At 38.4% G+C, this 23356-nt stretch overlaps 1 protein-coding gene across 2 annotated transcripts in view; it reads right to left on the bottom strand.

Moving 5' to 3' along the window:
- CACHD1 (cache domain containing 1) overlaps positions 1 to 23356 on the bottom strand; it is a 228469-nt gene that overhangs the window by 40808 nt on the left and 164305 nt on the right. For both annotated transcript variants that reach the window (XM_032296745.1, XM_032296744.1), the window contains exons 8-13: positions 18446 to 18595; positions 13145 to 13378; positions 8534 to 8683; positions 6677 to 6800; positions 5754 to 5871; positions 1678 to 1846 (exon numbers count right to left, since the gene is read on the bottom strand). In XM_032296745.1, coding sequence (XP_032152636.1) covers positions 1678 to 1846; positions 5754 to 5871; positions 6677 to 6800; positions 8534 to 8683; positions 13145 to 13378; positions 18446 to 18595 — 945 coding nt within the window. The remainder of the gene's footprint in view (positions 1 to 1677; positions 1847 to 5753; positions 5872 to 6676; positions 6801 to 8533; positions 8684 to 13144; positions 13379 to 18445; positions 18596 to 23356) is intronic.

Raw genomic sequence — 23356 nt, forward strand, 5'->3', positions numbered from 1 at the left:
AAAAAAAAAAAAAAAAAAAAAAAAAAGGCAAAGCAAAATGTAGGTTAATTTTAATAATATGCTTAAGGAATCCAGTATATCCACAATAGCATTATAATTTTAACATGTCATCAATATAAAAATTAAATATGAACTTCACACTTACCATACACCTAAATTTGGACTAGCCATATTTAAAGTGCCCAATAGCTACATGTGGCTAGTGGCTGCCATACTGGAAACTGTAGCTATGGGAGACTATGCAAAGGAAATAAAAAATCTAGGCTTGAGCTTCTTTTTCATCAAGAAAAGGATTGTACTTTACTGTCTCAAATTTCAAAACAGTAACCTAATTTTCACCAGCAGTTGTATTTAGCTTGCTCACACAGAACTTAAAAGAGACATGTACACATTAGCGTTTCAGTACAGCATTTCTTAAAAATATGAAATTTTTAACATACTTTTTTTTGTGTGTAAAAACAAAACCCCAAAGAACAAATCAAAACAAAGAAATATAAAATCCTGCCTTCTTGGATCACTGGCTCTATCCAAACTGTCAACACTGCTGGGAGGAGTCCCAGAAGAGACCACTTAGTCCAGCCCGCTCTTCTGATCTCACGTCCAGGCAGAACTCTCTAGGATGGAATTTAAGGGAGGAACCCAATCTCAAGTACTATCATTTGGAATTTAGAGACTGCAGACTTCTAGCCTTGATTCTATTCCCATCTGTTCCCCTTCTTCTCAGTTTGCCAGTTGTGTGATGATTCTTGGTTATTAACTGTTTTGAACCCTAAGTCTGCTCAACAGTGAAAAAGAGAATACCCATTTTAGTGTACTGAGAGTAGTCTGTGGTACAGTGACAACAAGGACCACAAATGCCTAGTATGCATCTGGCACATGGCAGACCAGAGGTGCATGAGTCAAATTGCAGCTTTGCTATATTTTATGTGATCTGGGGGAAAATTATTTATATCTGGTAAATTCACATTGATCACATACCAACTCAGGTGAAACATATAAAACATATGGTCCACAATAAATGTGAATTCCTTGTTGCTTCCTTTGAATTACATTCATATTCCTAAGCCCTTCTGAAGATAGGGATCTGTGGTAGATTTCTGTTCATAATGCTACATAGATTCCTTTGGAGGCATTTTATTGTTATTCTACCCCACCCCACCTCAATATGCCCATGCTTATATATTTACCTTTAATGGGGCTGTATCTGTGCCTCCTTCTATATGGACTTTGGGCTACTGAAAACTCTGTGCCTAGCATTAGAAGAAAGCTGAAAGTAACTAAGGAATGTGAAAGCTGAGTTCTCTTCGTTGAGTCTGGGCAAACTCTATTGCTGTAATTTATACTCCAGAGCTCCCCTAGAAGACCAGGCTGAAGTTAGACCTTTACTCAATATAAAACTTGTCTTTTTTACCTTCCTTGTCCTGTTTCCCTCACTTCCTCGTTGGTTTCTCAAAGCCCATCCTGTATAAATCACCAGCACACAAACCTTTGTCTCAACATCTGCTAGACGATGTGATTCTTGGCTAGGCTTCCAATTATTTTCACATTTGTATTCCCAAAGCAGCTGACTCTGACGGCATTCAGTATCTTTTTTGTGGGTGTGGAGTGGATGGGATTCAAAAGGATATTTACAGTGAGCTGCTAAGAGTAAGAACGTGAAGGAAGTAAGGGCTTTACCTAGGGTTGCCAGCTGTTTGAAATGGAGGCAAGCACTGGGCTGGCCCAGGAGATCCAGCCGGTGGTACAGCAGCTTGCTGCTGGGAACAGTGTTGAGGTTCTTCAGTTGTTTCACAGGTACTTCTGGTTGTATCACCACAATACACAGAATAAAGGAAGTGTCTTGTACCTGTAAAAATCAATAAAGAATTTCTAACATGGAAAATGAGGGTTCCATGGAGACAGGGACTTTGCATACATTATTTTCTGCTGCCTCTCTACTATCCTCACATGGAAAGTGTTCATTAAATAAATGGTGAATGAATGAAGACATGAGGATAGGGTGATAGCTGGTATCTAATTTTCTATTTTCTGTTTTCTCTTCCTGTTGAGGGGACTTATGTAACAGAAAATCATGGGGCTAATGAAAGGACAGGAAAGGAGTCCCTTTGAAACTGTGACCCTAGCCTTTTTGTGCTAATGTGGGTTAATGAGCACAAGCTAGAACAGGACATAATAATACAATACTTATTTCTATTTGAATTTGAAATGTCCTTAAAAATACATAATTGGTCTTGGAATAAGTGTTCTGAGAATTGCCTATTTTTCAAGCCATTAGTGAATTTTCACTTTAAAAGAAAGGACTGAGGAGCAGCCAATATAGAATCTAGTTTATTCATTCTATTCCAACTAACACTTTCTTTTGTCCTGGTTGGAAAAGACCAACATCACTACTTAAACTCATGAAAAACACAAATCCTATGGCACTCCTGCAGAGTATGCCTGATTTGTCATTTCAGACCATCCTAGGCAAGTGTGCCACAGCTTAAGTCTAATTTATTAAGCTCATATGTAGAAACAATAGTATTTTCAGATTCACTTTGTACCTAGAAATGGATGCTTCAACAAAATTTAGTAGGGACAATGACCACCGCAGAATCAAAAGTCAATCGTCAATCTACCTAAGTCTAGCTGCTTAAGAAAGACTTAAAAATAAAAAATAAAAAAAAAGAAAGCCAAATTCCTCTATTATAATCCTATTATATTAGAAGAAAGACAGAACTTATTTAAAGATGGTTTACAAATAAATGAAGAGGGTGATGACTAGCGAAATCAGAACTAAAGAAGAGTGCCTTATAAAGCAGCTCATGTGATTTACTTAGTGAAGTAAAAGTACAAGTTAGATGAAGGAGAAAACTCTAACTAGGCAGGTTAGAGTTAAGTGAAATTTAGGATTTGTGAGGATGGTTGCAGAAGCAATTTGCATCTTCCTGGAATTGCTTTCAAGTACTGCTGGCAAAGATATTCAATTAGATTAACAAATTTAATCCTCTTCCTCCATTCCCCAAATTATAAATTGACAAGGTGCTCTGAAGTGGCACTTCCTATTTTCTCTCTTCTCAATCTCACAGTTATCCTTTAAGTTTGTTTTCCTTTGTTGTTTGTTTCAAGGAATCAAAAGACAAAACCCTACCAGAATGACTAGAATATGATTTTATAATTGGGTCTATTCTGTAAGAGAAAAATAAAGTTACCCTAAGCTTCTAAAAGTAGCACTTCATAAATAGTTCTTAGGAAAGCAGATTTCAACATAGGTCTTTCTATCACGTTCTTAGCTGAAAAAATAGTCTCTGCATTAAAAGAACTACATTTCTAGAAGGGCTGTCTATGGCTTGGGAGTAGGTTTTTTTTTCACTGATTATAACATGGGATCCATGTTTTGAAGTGAAGCAGGCCCGTGTAACATGGGAACATGTGAATACCTTCTATCTGTCAACACTTCTTTCTGTCATAGCAAACAGCCTCCCAAAATGCTAAAAAATGCACTTGGGTTACACAGTGACAAAGTAATCTCTTAATGCGCTAACATAATCTCTCAAGTTATATTTAAACTGATTCAGTGAAATAATCCCTCAATATCTGCTATATCTATGGATGCTAAGCAGTTTAGCCAATTATTCTCAGGATAAGCTAACTCTATTTGGATTATATTAGGAGAAACCATTTTCTTTTTTAGGACAAGATGATTATCTACCTTCCTCCCCAACAAAGTAACTTAAGAGACCTTAAAAATATTTACCCTTATTACTAGTTAACCAGCCTAGCCTTTTTTTTTAAGTCCCCAATCTCATTATTTATTACATCCTTAAGTTTTCACTTATAGTGATCTGCTCAACAATTTTAGAACTCCGAGAAAGCTAACACTGCTACCTGAAGTGACTATATGATTACTACATCCAATTTGCCTAGGGAGAATAGCCAGAATTTAGTAGCATCATTGAAAAAAACATGCTAACACTGGAGCTCTTTCCTGTAACAAGAAGGTCACACAAATGTCTACATTTCCTCCTTTCCCTTTTAATGCCAACAACCATGCAGATACTTTCTCAGGACGTAACTGAGTTGATTCCAATTAGGATATGCTGGAGGTAAACAATCTAATTTCAAATACAAAAGTCTGTTTTCTAATTGAGAATTTTGGTGGCTGGCTCACCCTTTCTGATATGAAGATTAAATAATTTATCTTTAAAAATGATATAAATATAAGGGCAGATGGTGCTATCATTCTAAAAAAAATTCTGAAAATGAGTTGGCTAAGAGAATTTCAAAATAGGCTTTGACCTTCCTCAAATCTGTATTACCAAACAATAAACTACCAGTAGAATTAGGTTGTAAACATAAGTTTCTCAAGGAGTTTCATTTATTATTTTGTTTGCTTCATTTGTATTTTAGTAATTGCTATTGCCATAATGATACTTTAAGAACCAAACAAGAAGGTTGGAAGAGACTCCTGCCTAAAGGCATTCTGGCTAATCCCAATTCCTCTTTCCTGATCCAATTGATACAGGCACAGACACTAAATCAAGTTGCTGTTTGACAGTCTGCATCTGCCACTAGGCTGGATACTCTATGAAGGCAGAGAGAGTATCAATCTTCTTTATCCTTCTTAGTACACAGAAAATGTCTAGTAAGTAGTTTGTAAAGGGATGATTAAATGGATCTATTAGGAGTCAACAGATTAAACATCAGATTTTTCCATCCAAGAAAAATCTCATGTATGACTGTATTTTACGTTCAGTGATTAAAATTTGATAATAAAAATAAAAGTCTACTCTCCTTTTGGTCATGTATAGTATTTAGGGTCCTTCAGTAGCATTGCTATGCTATGTTGGGAAGGAATAGGACAGAAGAGAAACACAGGAAACGTGAACAATGTGTGTTAGATCCTCTTTCTCTAGGATTCTTTGAAGCCTGGTGTTTGAATGAATCTGGTAAGAGAAAGCAGAAATGAGTGCCACAAGTTATGATCAAACTATCCATCTGCTTGTGTTGAACATGAATAATCCAATTTCTAATCCAAAATTGTCTTTTCCTTAGAGAATATCGGAGGGTATTTATGCTTTCATGTCTCCTTTTAAACTCCCAACCTCTACAATCTGAATTGAACTGAAAAAGACCAACTGGATATAATCTAAATGTGCATTAATAGGGTAATGTTTAAAGAAATTTGGGTCATCTATACCATGCAATACTATATAGCCATTAAAGGCATGTGTGAATGTATATACACACACATATATACGCCTGTCTGTATATACACATTTTCTGGAAATTGATCTAAGTGGCTACTTATGGGGAATGGAAAGTCAAAGGAAGGAAGGAAGTGGATAGTTTTGGTGCTATCACGGCTCACTGCAGCTTCAACCTCTCAGGCTTAAGCGATCCTCTCACCTCAGCCTCCTGAGTAGCTGGGAATACCACCATGTGTCACTGGCGAATTTTTACATTTTTTATAGAGATGGGATTTTTTTTTTGTCATATTGTCCAGGCTGGGGTAGTTTACTTTCTACTTTATGTCCTTTTATATGGTTTGACAAATTCATCATGAACAATGACCAGCTTTATAAACAAAAAAGGAAAAATAATTATACACATCCGTGGAATGCCTTCTTTCCGCAATCACTTTAAAAACTGATTAGACACATTATGAGACACATTCTCAGACTCAAGTACCACCCCCTGCCAGAGAATTCCCACATGAAGAAGTGCACTGTACCCTGTAGCTCTTCAAGCAAAAACAACTTCCTCTCACTCACCATCTTCCAGGCATAGCTAACATTGTAGGCTTCCTTTCCAGTTTCTCTCAGCTTGTTTATGTGCCAAGACAGGGATGAGTTCACAGGGACTGCGATAATCTGGCTGCCCAGAGGGAGGCTGTGTTGGCAAATAGAATTAAATATTTCAGGCAAAAGATAAAATTAAGCACTTAATTAAAGGCAAGGAAGAAGCTGTGAGTCAATGGCCACCTCCTGATTTTGAATAGCAGTGAAACTCATCAGTTTTGAAAGAGATAATGTGAGATTTTCAATTCCGTAAAAGCATTATGTCAGTTCTGCATTAAAAACATTCCTTACTCTCCATTTCTGCTCCCCAACTCTAATTCTTTCCAGAGACTAACTTGTCTCAAATCACTCAGTCATTAATTTTCAACCAATGAGCACAAAAAACCATTCCTCTACAGGTTACCATCTGCCAAAATAATGTATCACAGTTGGAAAAAATCCAATCTGTTTTTTATTTTAAGAAAAAACAATGTATAAGATTGTGCTGTCAACTTGGAATGGACACTACTTTGCCAGGCTATTTTTTTGGCAAGTGCAATAAAGCTGGTCCTCAACTTAGCCTTTTATTTTGCCAACATTTTTCGATTTGGTATCACTGGAATTTCTTTTTGAAAATGAGATGAAATATATCTGATTTTACAACGAAAGTCAATGTGAACATAGAATTTGACTTACAAGACATTATTCTCAAATAATAGCTCCAAGAGACCTTATCTGTGATACAAGGTAAGCAAAATCATGGGTGCTATTCTTATGAAAACATTACTGAGAATACTTTCAATAACATTAAAATAATTTGTTTTATATTCTAGAGTAAATACTCATATGTGGCCTTGATGGGTCCCATTCTTAGAGAAAAACAAAACAATCCTATGACCCCCTCACCTTTTCCTTACCTTAGGATATTTTGCCGAACTAATTCAAATTTTGGAATATTTTCATAATGTATGATGTCGGTATGAAGTGGTGCCTCTGATAATAAATATGGCCTGGTAAGAGATGGGTGCATAAGTGTATACCCTGCAATAAGAAAACAAAATGCATACTAATAAGAAACATGTTATTTTGAAATATGGGGTACTCTGGGCTGGCTGCCCAATACTCAACTTCTCATTGTGCAACTCACCAGTCCAATAAAAACTGAACCTGTTTTATATGTGCTTACATAAAACTCTTGAAGCGTGGAAAGATGTCTTAAATTATCATACATCTGTTTAATCAAGAATATTTTGGAGGTATTCATTGTTTTTTGTTTCATAAAACATTCTAATCTACCACATAAATCTTAACGCCAGTAAATCTAATATAACAATTTAGTAAAAAAAAAAAAAAAAAAAAAAGATCCAAAGGATAACATTTTTTTTTAAAACTTTTTTTTACCTTCAGGGGTACATGTGCAGGTTTATTATATAGGTAAACTTGTGTTACGGGGGTTTGTTGTACAGATTATCTTGTTAGCCAGGTACTAGGCATAGTACCCAATAGTTATTTTTTTGCTTCTTTCCCTCCTCCCACTTTCCACCCTTAGGTAGGCCTCAGTGCCTGTTGTCCTCCTCTTTGTGTCCATGGGTTCTCATCATTTAGCTCCCACTTATAAGTGAGAACATGCAGTATTTGGTTTTCTCTTCCTGAGTTAGTTTGCTAAGGATAATGATCTCTAGCCTCATCCATGTTTCTGCAAAGGACATGATCTCATTCTTTTTTTTTTTTTTTTGAGACAGAGTCTCGTTGTTGTTACCAGGCTGGAGTGAGATGGCACGATCTCGGCTGACTGCAACCTTTGCCTCCCGAGTTCCAGCAATTCTCCTGCCTCAGCCCCCTGAGAAGCTGAGATTACTAGTGCCTACCACCAAGCCTGGCTAATTTTTGTACTCTTAGTAGAGACAGGGTTTCACCATGTTGGCCAGGCTTATCTTGAACTCCTGACCTCAGGTGATCCACCCACCTTGGCCTCCCAAAGTGCTGAAATTACAGGCATAAGCCACCACGCCCAACCAATCTTATTCTTTTTTTATAGCTGCATAGTATTCCACATGTACCACATTTTCTTTATCTAGTCTACCACTGAGGGGCATTTAGGATGGTTTCATGTCTTGGCTATTGTGAATAGCACTGCAATGAACATACATGTGTCTTTATGATAGAATGATTTATATTTCTTTGGGTATATACATATCCAGTAATGGGATTGCTGGGTCGAATGGTAATTCTATTTTCATCTCTTTGAGGAATCATCACACTGCTTTCCACAATGGCTGACCTAATTTACATTCCGACCAACAGTGTTCAAGTGTCCCATTTCCTTTGCAACCTCACCAACATTTGCTATTTTTTGACTTTTTAATAATAGCCATTCTGACAGGTGTAGGATGGTATCTCATTGTGGTTTTGATTTGCATTTCTCTAATGATCAGGGATATTCAGATTTTTTTCATATGCTTGTTGGCTGCATTATGTTTTCTTTTGAAAAGTATCTGTTCGTGTCAAAGGATGACATTCTATGTGTCATTCAATCCTTGAGTCTAATTTCCTGACGTTATAAATAACTGTTCCCTACTCCTCAAAGAACACAGAAACACATGTGTAATTTGGAGATTTACTCTGCCATCTTTATGGCGTTCTACTACAAATGAGCAATCTTAGTCACAATGCTTTTCTTTATATTATCATTTCCCTATTTTGTTTGCAGAATATCTATACCTTTCTTTAGGTTTCTAAAAAAGCATTCTTAGGATGAACATTTAGCAGATTACCTTTGTCATCTATGAGAAAAGTATAGGAAGCCAAAGAGTCTTGGTAATATGTCACGTCTTCAAGAATGTAAGCCAGATTCACATCCACACCTACAATTCCCAGAAGTAGGTTTCCAAAATAACAGGGTTTACTCACAGTCATGATTAAACCTATGGGTTAAAAACAAAATAAATCTAAAGAATAGCAGAGAAGCAACTGGAAAAAGACTGGAACTGTGCTCCAGTGAATCATGAAGGCTTCTATAAGCTGTCTCAATTTTGTTTGGAAGAAAAGTTTCCCATGTGATCCAGTAATCAAGCACTGCCTTTGCAGACAGCCTAATAAATGAGTTTGAGTGGGAGGGAAAGAGCGTCCTTTGGCAGCTCATATATCGAGCAGTTATTAAATGAAGACAATTTCTATATATTCCACTACTTTTTTACCTAGAAAGACAAGACAAGACAATCAGTACAAAATAGCAGCACTAAATACATATTTCTATTTCCTCAAGTGGGTAGATTCAGGTGAACTTGAAAGATCAATGGACAATGAATCTAAAAACTATAGTTATAGTCCAGCTGTACCCCTTTTGCATTGTACAGGTGACAGCAGACATAATTTCTCTGAACCTTGGTTCACGCATCTGTTTTTTTTTTTAATTTTAATATTTTGAGTTGGGGTCTCACTCTGTCACCCACGTTGGAATGCAGTGGTACGATCATAGCTTACGGTGGTCAAAACGGCCTGGGCTCAAGCAATCCTCCCTCCTGAGCTTCCCAAGTAGCTGGGATTATGTGAATAAGCCTGGCTGTGCCTGGCTCAAACACCTGTTTAGAGGACACAGCATTGACTGCTTTACTGAGGAAATGTCAGATCAAAAGAGACTGTGGATAAAGGAATGCTTAAAAGGTATTATTACTATACCACATTAATGCATCATTTAAAAAAATGTGAAGACAAGGGGAAAAAACTTAGAAAGGTACAGTATCTGAACATACAGAACTTCCAGTAGCTGAAGGAAAAATTAAGTTTCAAAGGAATGTATTTCCAGTCATTCAGGCCAGAAGTTTCCAAATTTTTATGTAAGGGGTCAGACAGGAAATATTTCAGCCTTTGTGGGCTACATAGTCTCTAGTGCATATATATATATATGTGTATATATACATAAAATAACCTTTTCAAAACATAAAGACCATGTTTAGATAAACAGACCATAAAAAATAACAACAATAGGATAACTAGGGAAAGGGAAAAGGACACGGGAGGAAAATGAAGAAAGAGAGAGCACAGATGATGGGTCAATGCATGACCCCAAGATCGAGACACCTGGTTTCTCCTCCTGGCTTCCCTGCTGGGTTTGGTAAGCTGTGCTATGTCTTGGAATGAGTCTCTCCATGCATCAGATGAGGAGGTGAGATGAAATGATCTTTACGATCCCCAACAATTTTACAAACCTATGGCTCTAAAGAAAACTCTAAACAAAAAGATGGATTGTTTATCTTTACCTTGATTTTGTATTTTCCTGTGCTCAATGTCATGTTCATGTCTATCAGCCTATCAGAAAGCCATTCTTCTAGAAACACCCAGTAAAGGGATTTAACACTCCTGAAGACTTCTACAAAGAATAAGCTTCGCGCCGGGCGCGGTAGCTCACGCCTGTAATCCCAGCACTTTGGGAGGCCGAGGCGGGTGGATCACGAGGTCAAGAGATCGAGACCATCCTGGTCAACATGGTGAAACCCTGTCTCTACTAAGAATACAAAAAATTAGCTGGGCATGGTGGCGCGTGCCTGTAATCCCAGCTACTCAGGAGGCTGAGGCAGGAGAATTGCCTGAACCCAGGAGGCGGAGGCTGCGGTGAGCCGAAATCGCGCCATTATACTCCAGCCTGGGTAACAAGAGCGAAACTCCATCTCAAAAAAAGAATAAGCTTCTACACAGAGAATAGCATATGATGTCCACTTGAGGTATTATGGAGTTGCTATGGTTGCATAGGCCAACTAAATGCATCACTTGATAAAAAGAATTGGCCACATCACTGAAAAAGCTTCTGAAAAGTCATGCAACGGGTCTCTATTACAGTTTCAAAGGCATTTTTAAGCAGTTCACATTTAGAATGTTATCTCTCTGTTTTAAAATGTTTAAAAATAACAGGTATTTAAGAAGGTTTTAGAAATGCATTTTGGAGAAGGTTTTTGCTCAGGTCTCCCAGGATAAATAGGTGGTAAGCAGCAGGAACAGGCTGTGAGGACTAGCATGAAGACAGAGGTCACCATCTGCCCACCAGTCCCCTGAGCTTTAGTCTAGGATTAAAGCCATTTTCATAGATCACTAAAATACAACAGAAATACTCTGTGCCTGGGATGCCTGCTCGCTTCAAATTTCTGTTCTCCTCTGGACAGGTTGAGAACAAAGTCTTAAAAAAGAAACACAATCTTACTTTTCAATTATCAACTAAGACAGAAGGCTCTTGATCCCATTATGGCAAATAAAGTATGCTAAGCTCTTGTTATACTGACAAAATCCTCAATCACTTTCTCCACTTTAACCTAAATCACATAGATTTACTTTTAAAAAGAATTATGTTCAGTAATTGATATTTAAATCTGTGTAGGTTTTGAATTAGAGCCACGTAAACATGGGTTTCCCTACTCAAGCCTCATGTAATGGAGTCAGAGGATGTGTCACTCAATAATTCTAGGAACTGAAAACACAAAGATGAAAAGACAGATATACTTTAGCAGAGGAATTCAATAGATCTGCAAACCAATCACTGAAATCCACTGCACAGGATTCATAACACAGGCCCCAAGGAATAAAATGTGGATGATATCAGGCAGCAGGTGGCCAAAGTTTTGCATGTGATTTGGTTTAAAGCATTCAGTGTAGCTCTCTGGATTTAGGAGGGAGTCCTACCCTACCTGATACCACTATTGCTAATAGAATTTGGCTATATAATCTTCTGAGTTTGTGAAAACCTGGATTTCTACATCTTCCTTTGTCCCTTTCACAAAGCATTAACAGGAATTACTGATTTATCTTTCTCTTATCAGATTTACAAGCTTGCTGAAGGTGGGAGGTGAGCCTCACTCATCACTGCCTGGCAAAATGCTTGGCTGGCACTCAGTAATGCAGACTACATGCATCAAAGGTAGGTTGCATTCAAGACTTCATATTTTCACTAAAAAGGGAAATAACCTTATCTAAAAGTGGGAGTTTCTATTCTATATACATCTGTAGGCTCTGCCAGTAATCGGAGGGATTAAAAAAAAAGTGAGTTTGGGTATGGTGGCCCACATCTGTAATCCCAGCACTTTAGGAGGCCAAGTGGAAAAATTGCTTAAGGCCAGGAGGTTGAGGCTGCAGTGAGCTATGATCACACCACTGCACTCCAGCCTGGATGTGAGAGAGAGAGGCCTGGTCTCTTTAAAAATAAAAATAAAAATTGAGGTATAATGGCAGTTGGCTTATTTCTTCCTTATAGAAAGATAATATTCACCTAGTTTCTAGAAAACACCTTCTCTAGAGGCTTGTTACATTTTACACGTTTTTTTTTTTTAAATCCATATTTGTGAGGGTTCCTAGATAACAAAACATAAAAATAATATCTCAAATGGCAACGGTGTGTGTCTGCCTAGTAATTAGCTACTTCTTCAATCTTCTTCTCTGTCAAGAAAGGAGAGAGAAGACGATATACAGATAAGGAAAAGTAAAAACATAGAGGAGAAAAAGAAAAAGACTGCAGTTTTACTGAAAATACACTGTTAGCCAGGCATTGTTCTAGATGTTTTATTACTATTGCATTTAATCTTAGCCACTGCCTTGAGGGAAATGTTGTATTTTTTATTATATTTTCCAGATTATATTTTATAGGCCAGGAAATTGAATCCTGAGAGGGTTCAGTACTTTACTCAACATCCTGTTACGGGTAACTCAGGGATGAGAATGATGATGCCGCTGATGTTAGTAATAGTAACAATGGTAACAACAAAGGTAAAATACATTTAATACATAAAATGAAAACGGTAATTATAACTCGATGGTATGACGGTCATGAGTTACCGTTTATTTATAATAGCTAAGTAATCCTAGATTAACTAGATAATGACAGGTCACACACGTTATCTAGTTAACCCTAATAATCTGAAAGATTTACTATCCCATTTTACAGGTGACCACATGGAGAATGAATACCATTAAATAACTTAGCAAAGACAACACCTCAAGTGGAAGAACAGAATTTGAAAGCCCATCTGATGCCAGGCCTGTGTTTGTGTGACGATGGCACACTGACTTGTCTCTGAGGCTGAATCCTCAGCACTTCTGAGCTTCATTTCCCATGTGCCATGATACAAAGCTAACCTTTAGTCCTAATTCACGAACTTTTGGATATTCAGGAATCCTCACAAAGCCTCCCCAGAGGATACATCCATTAAGTCTACTGTGGCCAGGGTAATAAGGAAGAACCTGGGCTGGGGATTTCTGCTGTATAATACAGAGCTATAGGAGAGATGGCAGGGCAGGGGTAGCGGGGGATGCTAATAATCCCTATGATCCTGAGGAAGAAGTATCCATTTCTATCTGTCCAATTATTTTCCCCTTCCTTTAACAGGAAGTTTATTCAAACTCACCATCTCCCATCTCATCAGAGAAAGGGAGGCTGAAGACGGCTTCGTCAATCATCCGGTTGGGAAGGTTTGTGTAGAACCTGCCCACTGTGGTCTCCAGGTTACTCAACTGGTTCAGCACCATCATGCTGCCCTTAATCACAGGCAAGGTCGTCCGGTCTGGCACACCGTACTTCCCTGAGTTCTGTTCAGCTAGATCCCTCAGAAAAGCCAGCTCTTTCAAACCAGTCACCCCATCTAAAATGGAAAGCCAAGAGAAGACCATGGAAAGCAAAATTGTTTATATCCATACATCTTGCCATTTAGATCAAATGCAGGTATGGATGAGGTCTTGTAACACCAGAGGGGTTTTTGCAGAGATGGTGTGGACTCTGGACACAAATACCAGTTCCTGCTGAGGAAACAAAGTCTGAGGCATGGGCTTTCCTGAAATAGTCAAGGGGAAAGGGATTCTTCACAGGGCAATGATGGAAAACACATGCATAAATAAAGGAGTCCAATTCAGTAAGAATGTGTTCTCCCCAAAAAGTTTAATTATAAAATGAAAATTAATTTTCTGCATTTAATATTTAAAAGCAAAAGTAATAATTTGCAAGTCTGCACTTAATTAAATGTAGTAGATGAAACTGTAAGAGTTTTAAAGGACAGAGGTTTATCCTTTCATTCCTGACCTCTTCACCCATAAAGCCACTTGCAAAAGTCTCATGCAACTAAATGAAAGAATTATGGATTGCATTTACTGATGCCTCCAAATCCTGTTTCTTTAAGCTCATTTTAATTACAAGCATTTTCATGCTTGATATTGTTAGGATAACACTGAATTTGATTATTTAATATATATATATTTTACATTTAGAGGGTTTTGAAAACTTTGTACAAGATTTAGGCATACTGGGACATATTGTTTTACAACATCTGTAATCAAGAGCACAAAAATAAATTTAATAAACTTTTTTTTAGTTTGCTACTGTTGGAACATAGTCAAAAGGATTAGAAACCGCATATGGGCACCATTGCAAATGAATTCAAAATTACTTCAGTCACTACTGAGAGTCTACCATTGTATTTTAAAAAGTCTCATGTTCTTGAAGATTTCAATAGCAAACCATGAACTATTCAGTCATTAAAAAGAATCTGAAGCTTTCATGGTTCATCTACCACATATGTCTTTAGCATGTCTACATAGAGAGTGTACATACTTCCAGCACTGGGAGTCCACTTCTAAAGTCACGGCAGAATAAAATAAATATTAATTTATTCTTCCTGCCCTCACCTTATTTTTTTGGAGACAGAGTTTCCCTTTGTCACCCAGCTGGAGTGCAGTGGATGATCTTGGCTCACTGCAACCTCCGCCTCCCGGACTCCAGCAATTCTCACGCCTCAGCCTCCCAAGTAGCTGGGATCACAGGCATATACCACCACGCCCAGCTATTTTTGTATTTTTGGTAAAAATGGGGTTTCACCATGTTGGCCAGGTTGGTCTCAAACTACTGGCTTCAAGTGATCTGCCCGCCTTGGCCTCCCAAACTGCTGGGATTACAGGCGTAAATCACCATGCTTGGCCTGTAATTTCTTTCTTAAAAGAAACACATTATATTTAAATAAACTTGACTTTTGCTCCACTCATGCAATGCTAAAGGAAAGGAAAAAATACCTGGGCCAAATTAAGTCAGAATCAGATATTGTTCCCTTTGCATAGCACAAGGCTGAGATGGGGGGTGAGGGTTATACTCCAGAGTAAAAGATAACACCAAAGATATGATTGATTGCTGACCTTATATCCTTGAGAAGCTCACAGAAGTAAAACAATAAATGAGGAAAACTCGAGCAATAAATAAATTTTCTTTCTTTGTCATGTATTGCTTGACTCTCTCAAAATGTAAACTATAAGTGACAAACAAGAATATCTACTAGGCAAAGCAGAGTTTCATGGGACGGAAGGTTATGAAGGATTGAGTATGATGTGTTACTCCATCATGAGATGTTATGCAGGAGTGGCATGAAGGTCAACAGGGTAGCAGATTGGTAAGTATGCTGGCCTGCCTATCATAAACATGGTCATGCTAGAAACTACATTTCCCAGGATCCTCTTTTCCAGCATGCTATTAGGTTAAAGATGCAAAAGTGAAGGGCTGTATTGTGAGATTTGCATGGCAAAGGAAGAAGTGGTGAGAGACAGATACTGAGGGGCCAGAATGTTTCAGTTTGTCCTACATTCTCTGTGTTCCATTCAACAACCTTCCATGGACTTCTACACCAAGTCTCCTAAGTGGTCATCCATGTTCCTACCTTCCAGACCTCCCAGCAGGCCCCAACTTGGTTACTAAACTTTCTGAGATGTCCATCTCTGTTTTTCTCCCACAATTTTCTCCCAGTTTCTCCCACAATGGTGTGCATTCTAATTCTGACAATAAATTCTTTTTTAAATTTAATTTTTAGGGATACACAGTAGGTGTATATATTTACGGTATACATGCAATGTTTTGATACAGGTGTGCGATGTGTAATAATCACAGCAGAGTAATTGAGGTATTCATCACTTCAGTCATGTATCATTTCTTTGTACTATTAGGAACATGAAACTTTCATTGTATTAGTTATTTTAAAATGTATAATAAATTACTGTTGACTATAGTCACCCTGTTATATTACCAAATACTAGATCTTACTCATTCTATCTAACTATATTTTTGTACCCATTAACCATTCCTAAACCCTCCACTTCTCTGGTGCCCTTACGAGTCTTTGGTAGCCATCAGTCTACTCTCTATCTCCAGGAGTTCAAGTGTTTTATTTATTTATTTATTTGTGGAGACAGAGTCTCACTTTATTGCCCAGGCTGGAGGGCAGTGGTGCCATCTTGGCTCACTGCAACCTCTGCCTCCCAGGTTCACGCAATTCTTGTGCCTCAGCCTCCTGAGTAGCTGGGAATACAGGAATGTGCCACCACACTCAGCTAATTTCTGTATTTTAGGAGAGATGGGGTTTCACCATGTTGGCCAGGCTGGTCTCGAACTCCTGACCTGAGGTGATAAACCTGCCTCAGCCTCCCAAAGTGCTGGGATTACAGGCGTGAGCCACTGCACTTGGCTCAAGTGTTTTAATGTTTAGCTGACGACAAATTATTTATTCCAAGATTCTCTTAGCCATTCTGCTTTCCTATTTGTAAGTAAGGTAAGTGTGTCTACACGAGTGAAGCACACTTAGAAATAGCATTCTGAGAGAGAGAAAACTGGCAGTGAGAATGTGTGGCTGGTTAAAGGAAGAAAGAGAAGAGAAAAGGATGATGAGATGGGATTAACTAGAGATTGTAAAGTATGTAATTACTGGAACACAGAAAGTGTGAAGGCCAGTGAAGGAATGGGTAACAGCAAGGAAGTGAGGAAGCATCTGCCTGGGCAGACCTTCAAATCTAATGGAAAAGAAGTGATCCCTTCCTTTTGGGTCTCCTTACTCCTCCACTATTGCATTTCATTCATCTGCCATGTCTACCTATCTTCCTCCCTGGGTCATAAACACCTTGCAGACAGAAACTTTGTATAATACAGCTCTGAAACCTCAGTACCCTATGTTGTACATGGTAGGTGGTCAGTAAATTTTATTTTCCTCCCTTCCTCCTTTTCTCCCTCCCTTCCTATCTCTCATGAATGAAAGGAGCCAATACAACAGAGAAGAGAACAACAGGCGATCAGAGATGACACTGATGGGCATGTGCCCAGGCATCCTCACCCACCCCAGCTGTGTTCAGTCCTATGCTAAGCGCTCAGAATGCAAAGAAAGCTAAGATGTAGTTCATGCCTGAGAAGCTCACGTTCTTGTGGGAAGTAAAGGGAGAAGAAAGAGAGGACAGTATGTGAGCACCTTACTACAGTATAATGGGAGACATGCTTATCAAAATTCGGTACAAGGTGCCAGGGGACAGAGAGGGCTGAACAGAGATCTGGCCCTGGACGGCAGAGCTCTACCTCTGAGACAAGAAACCATATAAGCTTTCATACACTCCTTTAACAGGCTTTGAGGACCCGTTATTTACCAGGTACTACGTTAAGAACTTTAAACACAATCATATTTTGCTTATTTATTATTATAACAACCCTATGCAGTAGATTTTATTTTTTCTTTTCACAGATAAAACTCCAGTCTAAAGAGATTAAGTAACTTACCACAAGCCACATGACTAGTAAATGTGGACAGCAGCTAACAGCCACTAGACATTGGAACCTGTGTTCTCTCCAGTGTGGTCTAGAAAACATTTGTAAGAGAATCACCCTGGCCAAAACGTAGACTCCTGAACCCGTTCTAAGAGGGTCTAAATAAGAATATGAGAGCAATGCCTAGAAATCTGCATTTTAAAGCCATTCCCCAAGTAATCCTTAGCACATCAGAATATGAGAACCACTGCCCTAAAACTACATGGTTCTGCATGGAAATTTCACAGTTGACAAGAGAAACAACAGGGAGTAGGTGGGAAAGGCTGCTCCATCAAGACATGGCCTCTTAAACACAAGAGAAGAGAAGATGGCAGCTTTGAATACTGAAGGCAGGGGACTGATGTCATGAGAGAAAAGCAATGTATGAATAGCTGGAGAGACACGATATGGCATAGAGGCTAGAAAACTGTGCTGCACGCAGACTACAGGACAGGTTGAATAGCAGAAGGGAAAAGATGAAGAGGTAGCTTGAATTTGCCAATTTACTAAACCCTTTTACGCTCTGTCATTTAACAGCGGCACAATCCATTTTAATGAGTGTTTACTGTACACTAAGGCTAATCCTCACAACAACACTGCAAAGTAGATAATGCTTATCTCCATTTCACAGCTAAGGAAGCTGAGGTGAAGAAAGTGGCAGAAGAGGCTTCAGGTGGTGATTCTGCAGGAAAATGTAATATTCACAGATTGGCTGTATAGGAGAATCTAGGTTAGTGCTTTGCTTCCTGCAGCTTAAACCAATGAGATAAGTTAAAACCTTAGATAATCCTAGAATATGAAGGAGAACTGAAAAAAAAAAAAAAAAAAGGGCGTGTGTGGGGTGTGGGGCAGGGTGCTGTATAAAATCCTCTGCAAGACCACATAAGTGGAGAAGAGGTTTGGAAAGAAGCAGTTAGCTGGAGAGATGAAGAGAAAGGAACCTTCTAACATGCCCTGAATACCAATTATCAGGTAGGGAAACAGCTGCCTGGTTGCCTTTTCCCATAGCCTTCATCCAAGCACACTGTTATGATTCTTGCTCTTCGTCTTTTTAAAGCAGCATACACTTAGAGGGATCTTTGATCTGAAAGGAAAATCTCGAAACACTACCTACCGTTCATGAGGGCATAGGTGAGAATCATTATGGAGTTGTTTAGAAAACTATTTTCTTCATTGATGACTCGGAGAGTTGCCTTTTTATCTTCTTCCGAAGAGTCCTTTGATGTAATGCCAGCTGACAGGTAAATGATGACCATGTCTGTATCTAAACAAAAAAACATCAATTGAATGCTCTGTTTGGATTCTGGCTAAAGGCAGCAGTTCAGTTTCCTGTCCATTTCCTTGGACTTTCCCACCTCGAGGGCACGCCTAGCTCACTGTTTCTAGTCCCTCCTATTTGATGTTATGGCTTTCATCCTCCTGCTTCTGCCTTTCTTCCATCCCATCCTTTCTAGACAATGAAATCTCATTTATGCAGCATCAGATAAAGAGATGGTCCTAATATATTTACCAGATAAAAGGAAGTGATTTCCTTTAGGCACCCATGGTTATAGTAATTTAAGCCAATCCAAATGGAAATCTCTCCTGCCTTCTGAAACAGATGATGCAAAGCGTGACTTATCCTTTCCTCCATGATGCAGGATCACCATCATGAATGCTTGTTTCTTGAGGACCAGGCTTTAAAACGATGATTCTTTCAGGGCTCTTCAGGCATATAATGTTATTTGCTCCTATACTAAATATCTCTAGGTCATTTTCATTTAAAAATCTCATCAGTAGAGCAGTAAAACATGGACTTAGAAGCCAGTTGCCTGTGTTCAAAGCCCAGCTCTGCTACTTATAAGCTGTATCTGTGTAACTGAGGCAAATTTCTCAACCTCTCTACACCTAATTTTTTTTGTCTATAAAATGGGAGTAATGACAGGATTGACTTAATAGTGTTGCTGTGAAGAATAATTGGTTATTTTAAGTAAAGACTATGGGCAAAAAGGTGATGACAAAAAGAGGGTAAAAGAGAAAAAAAGAAACTAAAACACACACACACACACAATGAAAACAAAAACTGTTTCTTTGGATTGAAGTAACATCCTTGAGTTAGAATCAAAATTATTCTCCAAATACGGCTGAGAGGTAGAAAAACTGAGAGTTAATTTTGGCCCAGTAGAACTTCTGTCAAGTGGACTGACTGAAAAAATAAAAGGTGAAGAATTTCCTACAATTAGAGATAAATAACCAGAGGATGAATTACCACAATAAAAAGAGGGGAGTCAGAGCTGGACTTTTATATCCTCTTTCTAATCTGCAATTCTTTGATTTAACATACATATATATAGGGTGTGTGTGTGTGTGTGTGTGTGTGTCTGTATTTTAAGACTGAGTCTTGCTTTGTCACCCAGGCTGGAGTGCAGTGGTGTAATCTCAGCTTACTGTAACCTCCCTCTCAAGGGTTAAAGCAATTCTCATGCCTCAGACTACCAAGTAGCTGGGACTACAGGCACACACCACCATGCCCAGCTAATTTTTTGTATTTTTAGTAGAGACGGGGTTTCACCGTTGGTCAGGCTGGTCTTGAACTCCTGACCTCAAGTGATCTGCCCGCCTTGTCCTCAAGACATCCTACATATTTTTAGGACATCCTACATATTTGTCTTTTTACTGAGAAATAAATATTTATATAATATGTCACACACTTACTCCTTCAGGTTTCTGTTACTGTTTTTTAGATGAGGTTGCTCTGTAGTGACTGTGGCAGGCAACCTCAAACTTGGTCCCTTAGTGATTCCATCTCCTGATATTCATTCATCTCTTGGGGTAGGTGCCTCCCTTGAGTGTGGCTGGATTTAGTGACTCACTTATAATGACTAGAATGCAGGAGAGGTGATGGGACATCAAGACCAAGACAAGATTACAAAAAGCTTGTGGCTTCTGCAGGGGGTGGGCTTTCTCACTCTGAAGAAAGGCAGCTGGCAGGTTTTAAACAGTCTCATGGAGAGGCATGGAACAGAGGCCCTCAGAACTGAATATCCCGTCAGCAAAAGTGTGAATGAGATTGGAACTAGCTACTTCCCTAGTTGAACTTTGAGATGACAGCAGCTCATCAATAGGTTGACTACAAACTCAAGAAACTCATTGGGCTAGAGGCACCCAGCTATGCTGTGCCTAGATTCCTGATGTACAGAAACTATGAGACAATAAATATGTATTAAGACATAGAGTGTTGGCATAATTTGTTATAGAGCAATAGATAATGAATACAGTTACTCTTTAAAAAATTATCCTAATGGTGAAGACACAAAGCTTGAATTTCCTTCAGTTTATAAATTTCCATTTTAGATTTAAATATTCTTTATTATACAGAATTGAACAGTTAACTTATATTGTATAAATGCCATCAATAACTGAACTCAGTTTAACAAAATTTGACTCTAAGAAATAAGTGCATTCAAAGTTCCTCTTATTTACTCCTAATACTTAATACTAATTTTGATACTTGAACATTCTCTAGTGAACATTAACTGCACATTTAAATTTCACTATTATCAGGGATTAGGAAGTGAATGCTGACGCAAAAAAGAAAATCCACACGTTTTAGTATTCCTATCGTAAATTAGATGTCAACAAACCAGATGTCAATATTTTTTCAAAGTTGTATATACAGTTTGGTAAATTATTTTATAAGGACCCTAAACAGCTCATTTAAACTTCAGACTGAAAAATACAAAACCTGCTTGAGTCCCTAGCTGGGGGGAATATAGATACAGATAGATATAGATATAGATACAGATACAGACATAGATAGATACAGCATGAGGACGATCCATGATATGAGACAAACCATCTCCTCATGGCAAAAGTACATGTGTGATAAACTCCTGGACACACTTAGGCTGACCTAAAAGAGGACCCTAGTCTCTAAGTTTTCTCACTTAGCCTTATGATTCTGGATAAAATACACTGTCATTTACACCTGTTTCTAGGGTAAAGGTCCATGTTTGGAAAGCCAGAAGGCTTGCAGCCCTTGACCTCCTTCGGTAGCCAAGCACGTTTTCTTTCCATTCCAACAATAAGACGTACACTCTGTAAGTATCCTTCCTGGCTCTAACCAGCCCCTGACTCCATTCCCACCTTATCCTCAAGAAAAATTATTTTTCATTCTTATCATATCTGTCGAATTTGGTTTGATTTGTTTTTTAATGTATTGAATATTCCCTTTCTAGTCACCCAGTTAGAGCAATTTTAGGGGCGAGTAATTATAGGGTCTTGGGGTAGAACACAGATGCAGCATGTAACTGGAAGAAAATACAATAGCTCTCCATTTGGTAAGTCTCTCTATAACTGGCATGTCTTGGGGTCAATATCAAAAAGAGAATAGCAACTCAAATTTGCACTTTTCCCATACCATTAGATGTCTACTCTTAACCATCTTTAGTTGAGGTTCATTATGATCCTCAATTAATCAGCTCCATAACAAATTCAAAACAACTCCAAAATGTTAATGCTGTCAGTTAAAGATCTACCACAAGACTGAAGAAAGGGTCAGCATTGGACAAATTTTTTAGATCTTCTAATTGGTACAAGACAAATTAGTATCAACCAACAATGATTTATAACATGTAGCTTCTTGTTATATGGCTACCAACGTAGGCATTTACTTTACTTTCATGTACAGACTAATCTTTATAACAATTGTCAAGAGTAGGTCTTATTTATTTGAATAACCTTGCACATGGCCCCTAAAACAGCACCAGATACACAGTAGCCATTATAGAATTATCTGCAGAGTGAAGAGAAATAGTGACATATAGAGTTTACACTAGAATAAACTTCTAGGAAGTGTATACAGACCACTCAATACACTGCTGCCTAGGCCTTGGCCATCTTTGGGCTTGAAGTCAACTTAGGACATCTTGGGTATCTGATCTAGTTTAGCTAGGGCTAGAAGTCTTATAGGAAACTGAATATCATAATAATCACAGTGAACATGCACTGGATATTTATGATGGAATCCTGGATATTAGCACCCCTCCATTTACAGATAAAGAATCCAGGTCTGGCGAAATAAAACACTATAGACAAATTCACAAGATCAGAAAAATTTCAGAGTAGAACACTGGTTGAAATCCATAACCCACATACTTAACTCCTGTGCTACGCTGCCTCAGAGTACCCAGGGATCATTCCTTAACAAACTGGACAATGCTCATCCCTGAAGCCTTTCTTTATTCAAACTAATCTAGGTTATTTTTTCTCTAAAATGTCAGTAAAAGCTATAACCTAGAGGCCAGTGAGCTAAGCCTTAGAAACATCTTCCTTGGCCTAAAAAGGGCTCCTCTGAGTATTTAGAAAACTGTGTCTTCAAAATTTGTCCAAGTCATAAAATGGTCAGTCTTCTTGCCATGTTTTTGTTTGCCAAAATTTAGAAAAACAAACACAGAAAAATCCAGAGGAGAAATGCTTCCCATTAAACCAGCCTTCTGCTAATGTGCAATGCAGGAATGTCTTGTGAGAAGAGATTTAATGAGGTCTCTATTCACAGTTTTAAAACTGGAACAAATGTCAACATTTGAAAATCAAGGGACTTCATATAAAAATCCAGATTTCTGGCTTCTCTTGAAACAGAAGATCTGGCAGCACTGGGCAGACATTCCTGCTAAATGGACTGAACAGAGGAGCAGCTGCCCCCTGGATGGTGCATGCATCTGCGTGATCATATTCTCCAACTCATCCTCATTACCTTACCCCAGCTCACTTGACTCACATTCACTGCCTGGCCACTGTGGGCATCTGAGTTTGCAACTGCTAGTCTAACATTTCTCTCCATCATTTGCAAAGTATAATAATCAAAATTAGGCTTTAAAGATGGTTTGATGACAGAAGAGTCCAGTAGAAAGAAAACTTCTAGTGAGAAATGCTGACAGGTGGGTGGCATTGACCCACAGGCCGATCTGCCTTGAGTACTGAAGTTCAGCCTTGCTGACTGACCTAACTGAACCAAGAGTAACTTTACACTCAGCCACCCCATAAC

The sequence above is a fragment of the Sapajus apella genome, unplaced genomic scaffold (assembly GCF_009761245.1).
Source record: "Sapajus apella isolate SASKATOON/1434 unplaced genomic scaffold, GSC_monkey_1.0 scaffold36, whole genome shotgun sequence".
NCBI lineage: Eukaryota > Metazoa > Chordata > Mammalia > Primates > Cebidae > Sapajus > Sapajus apella.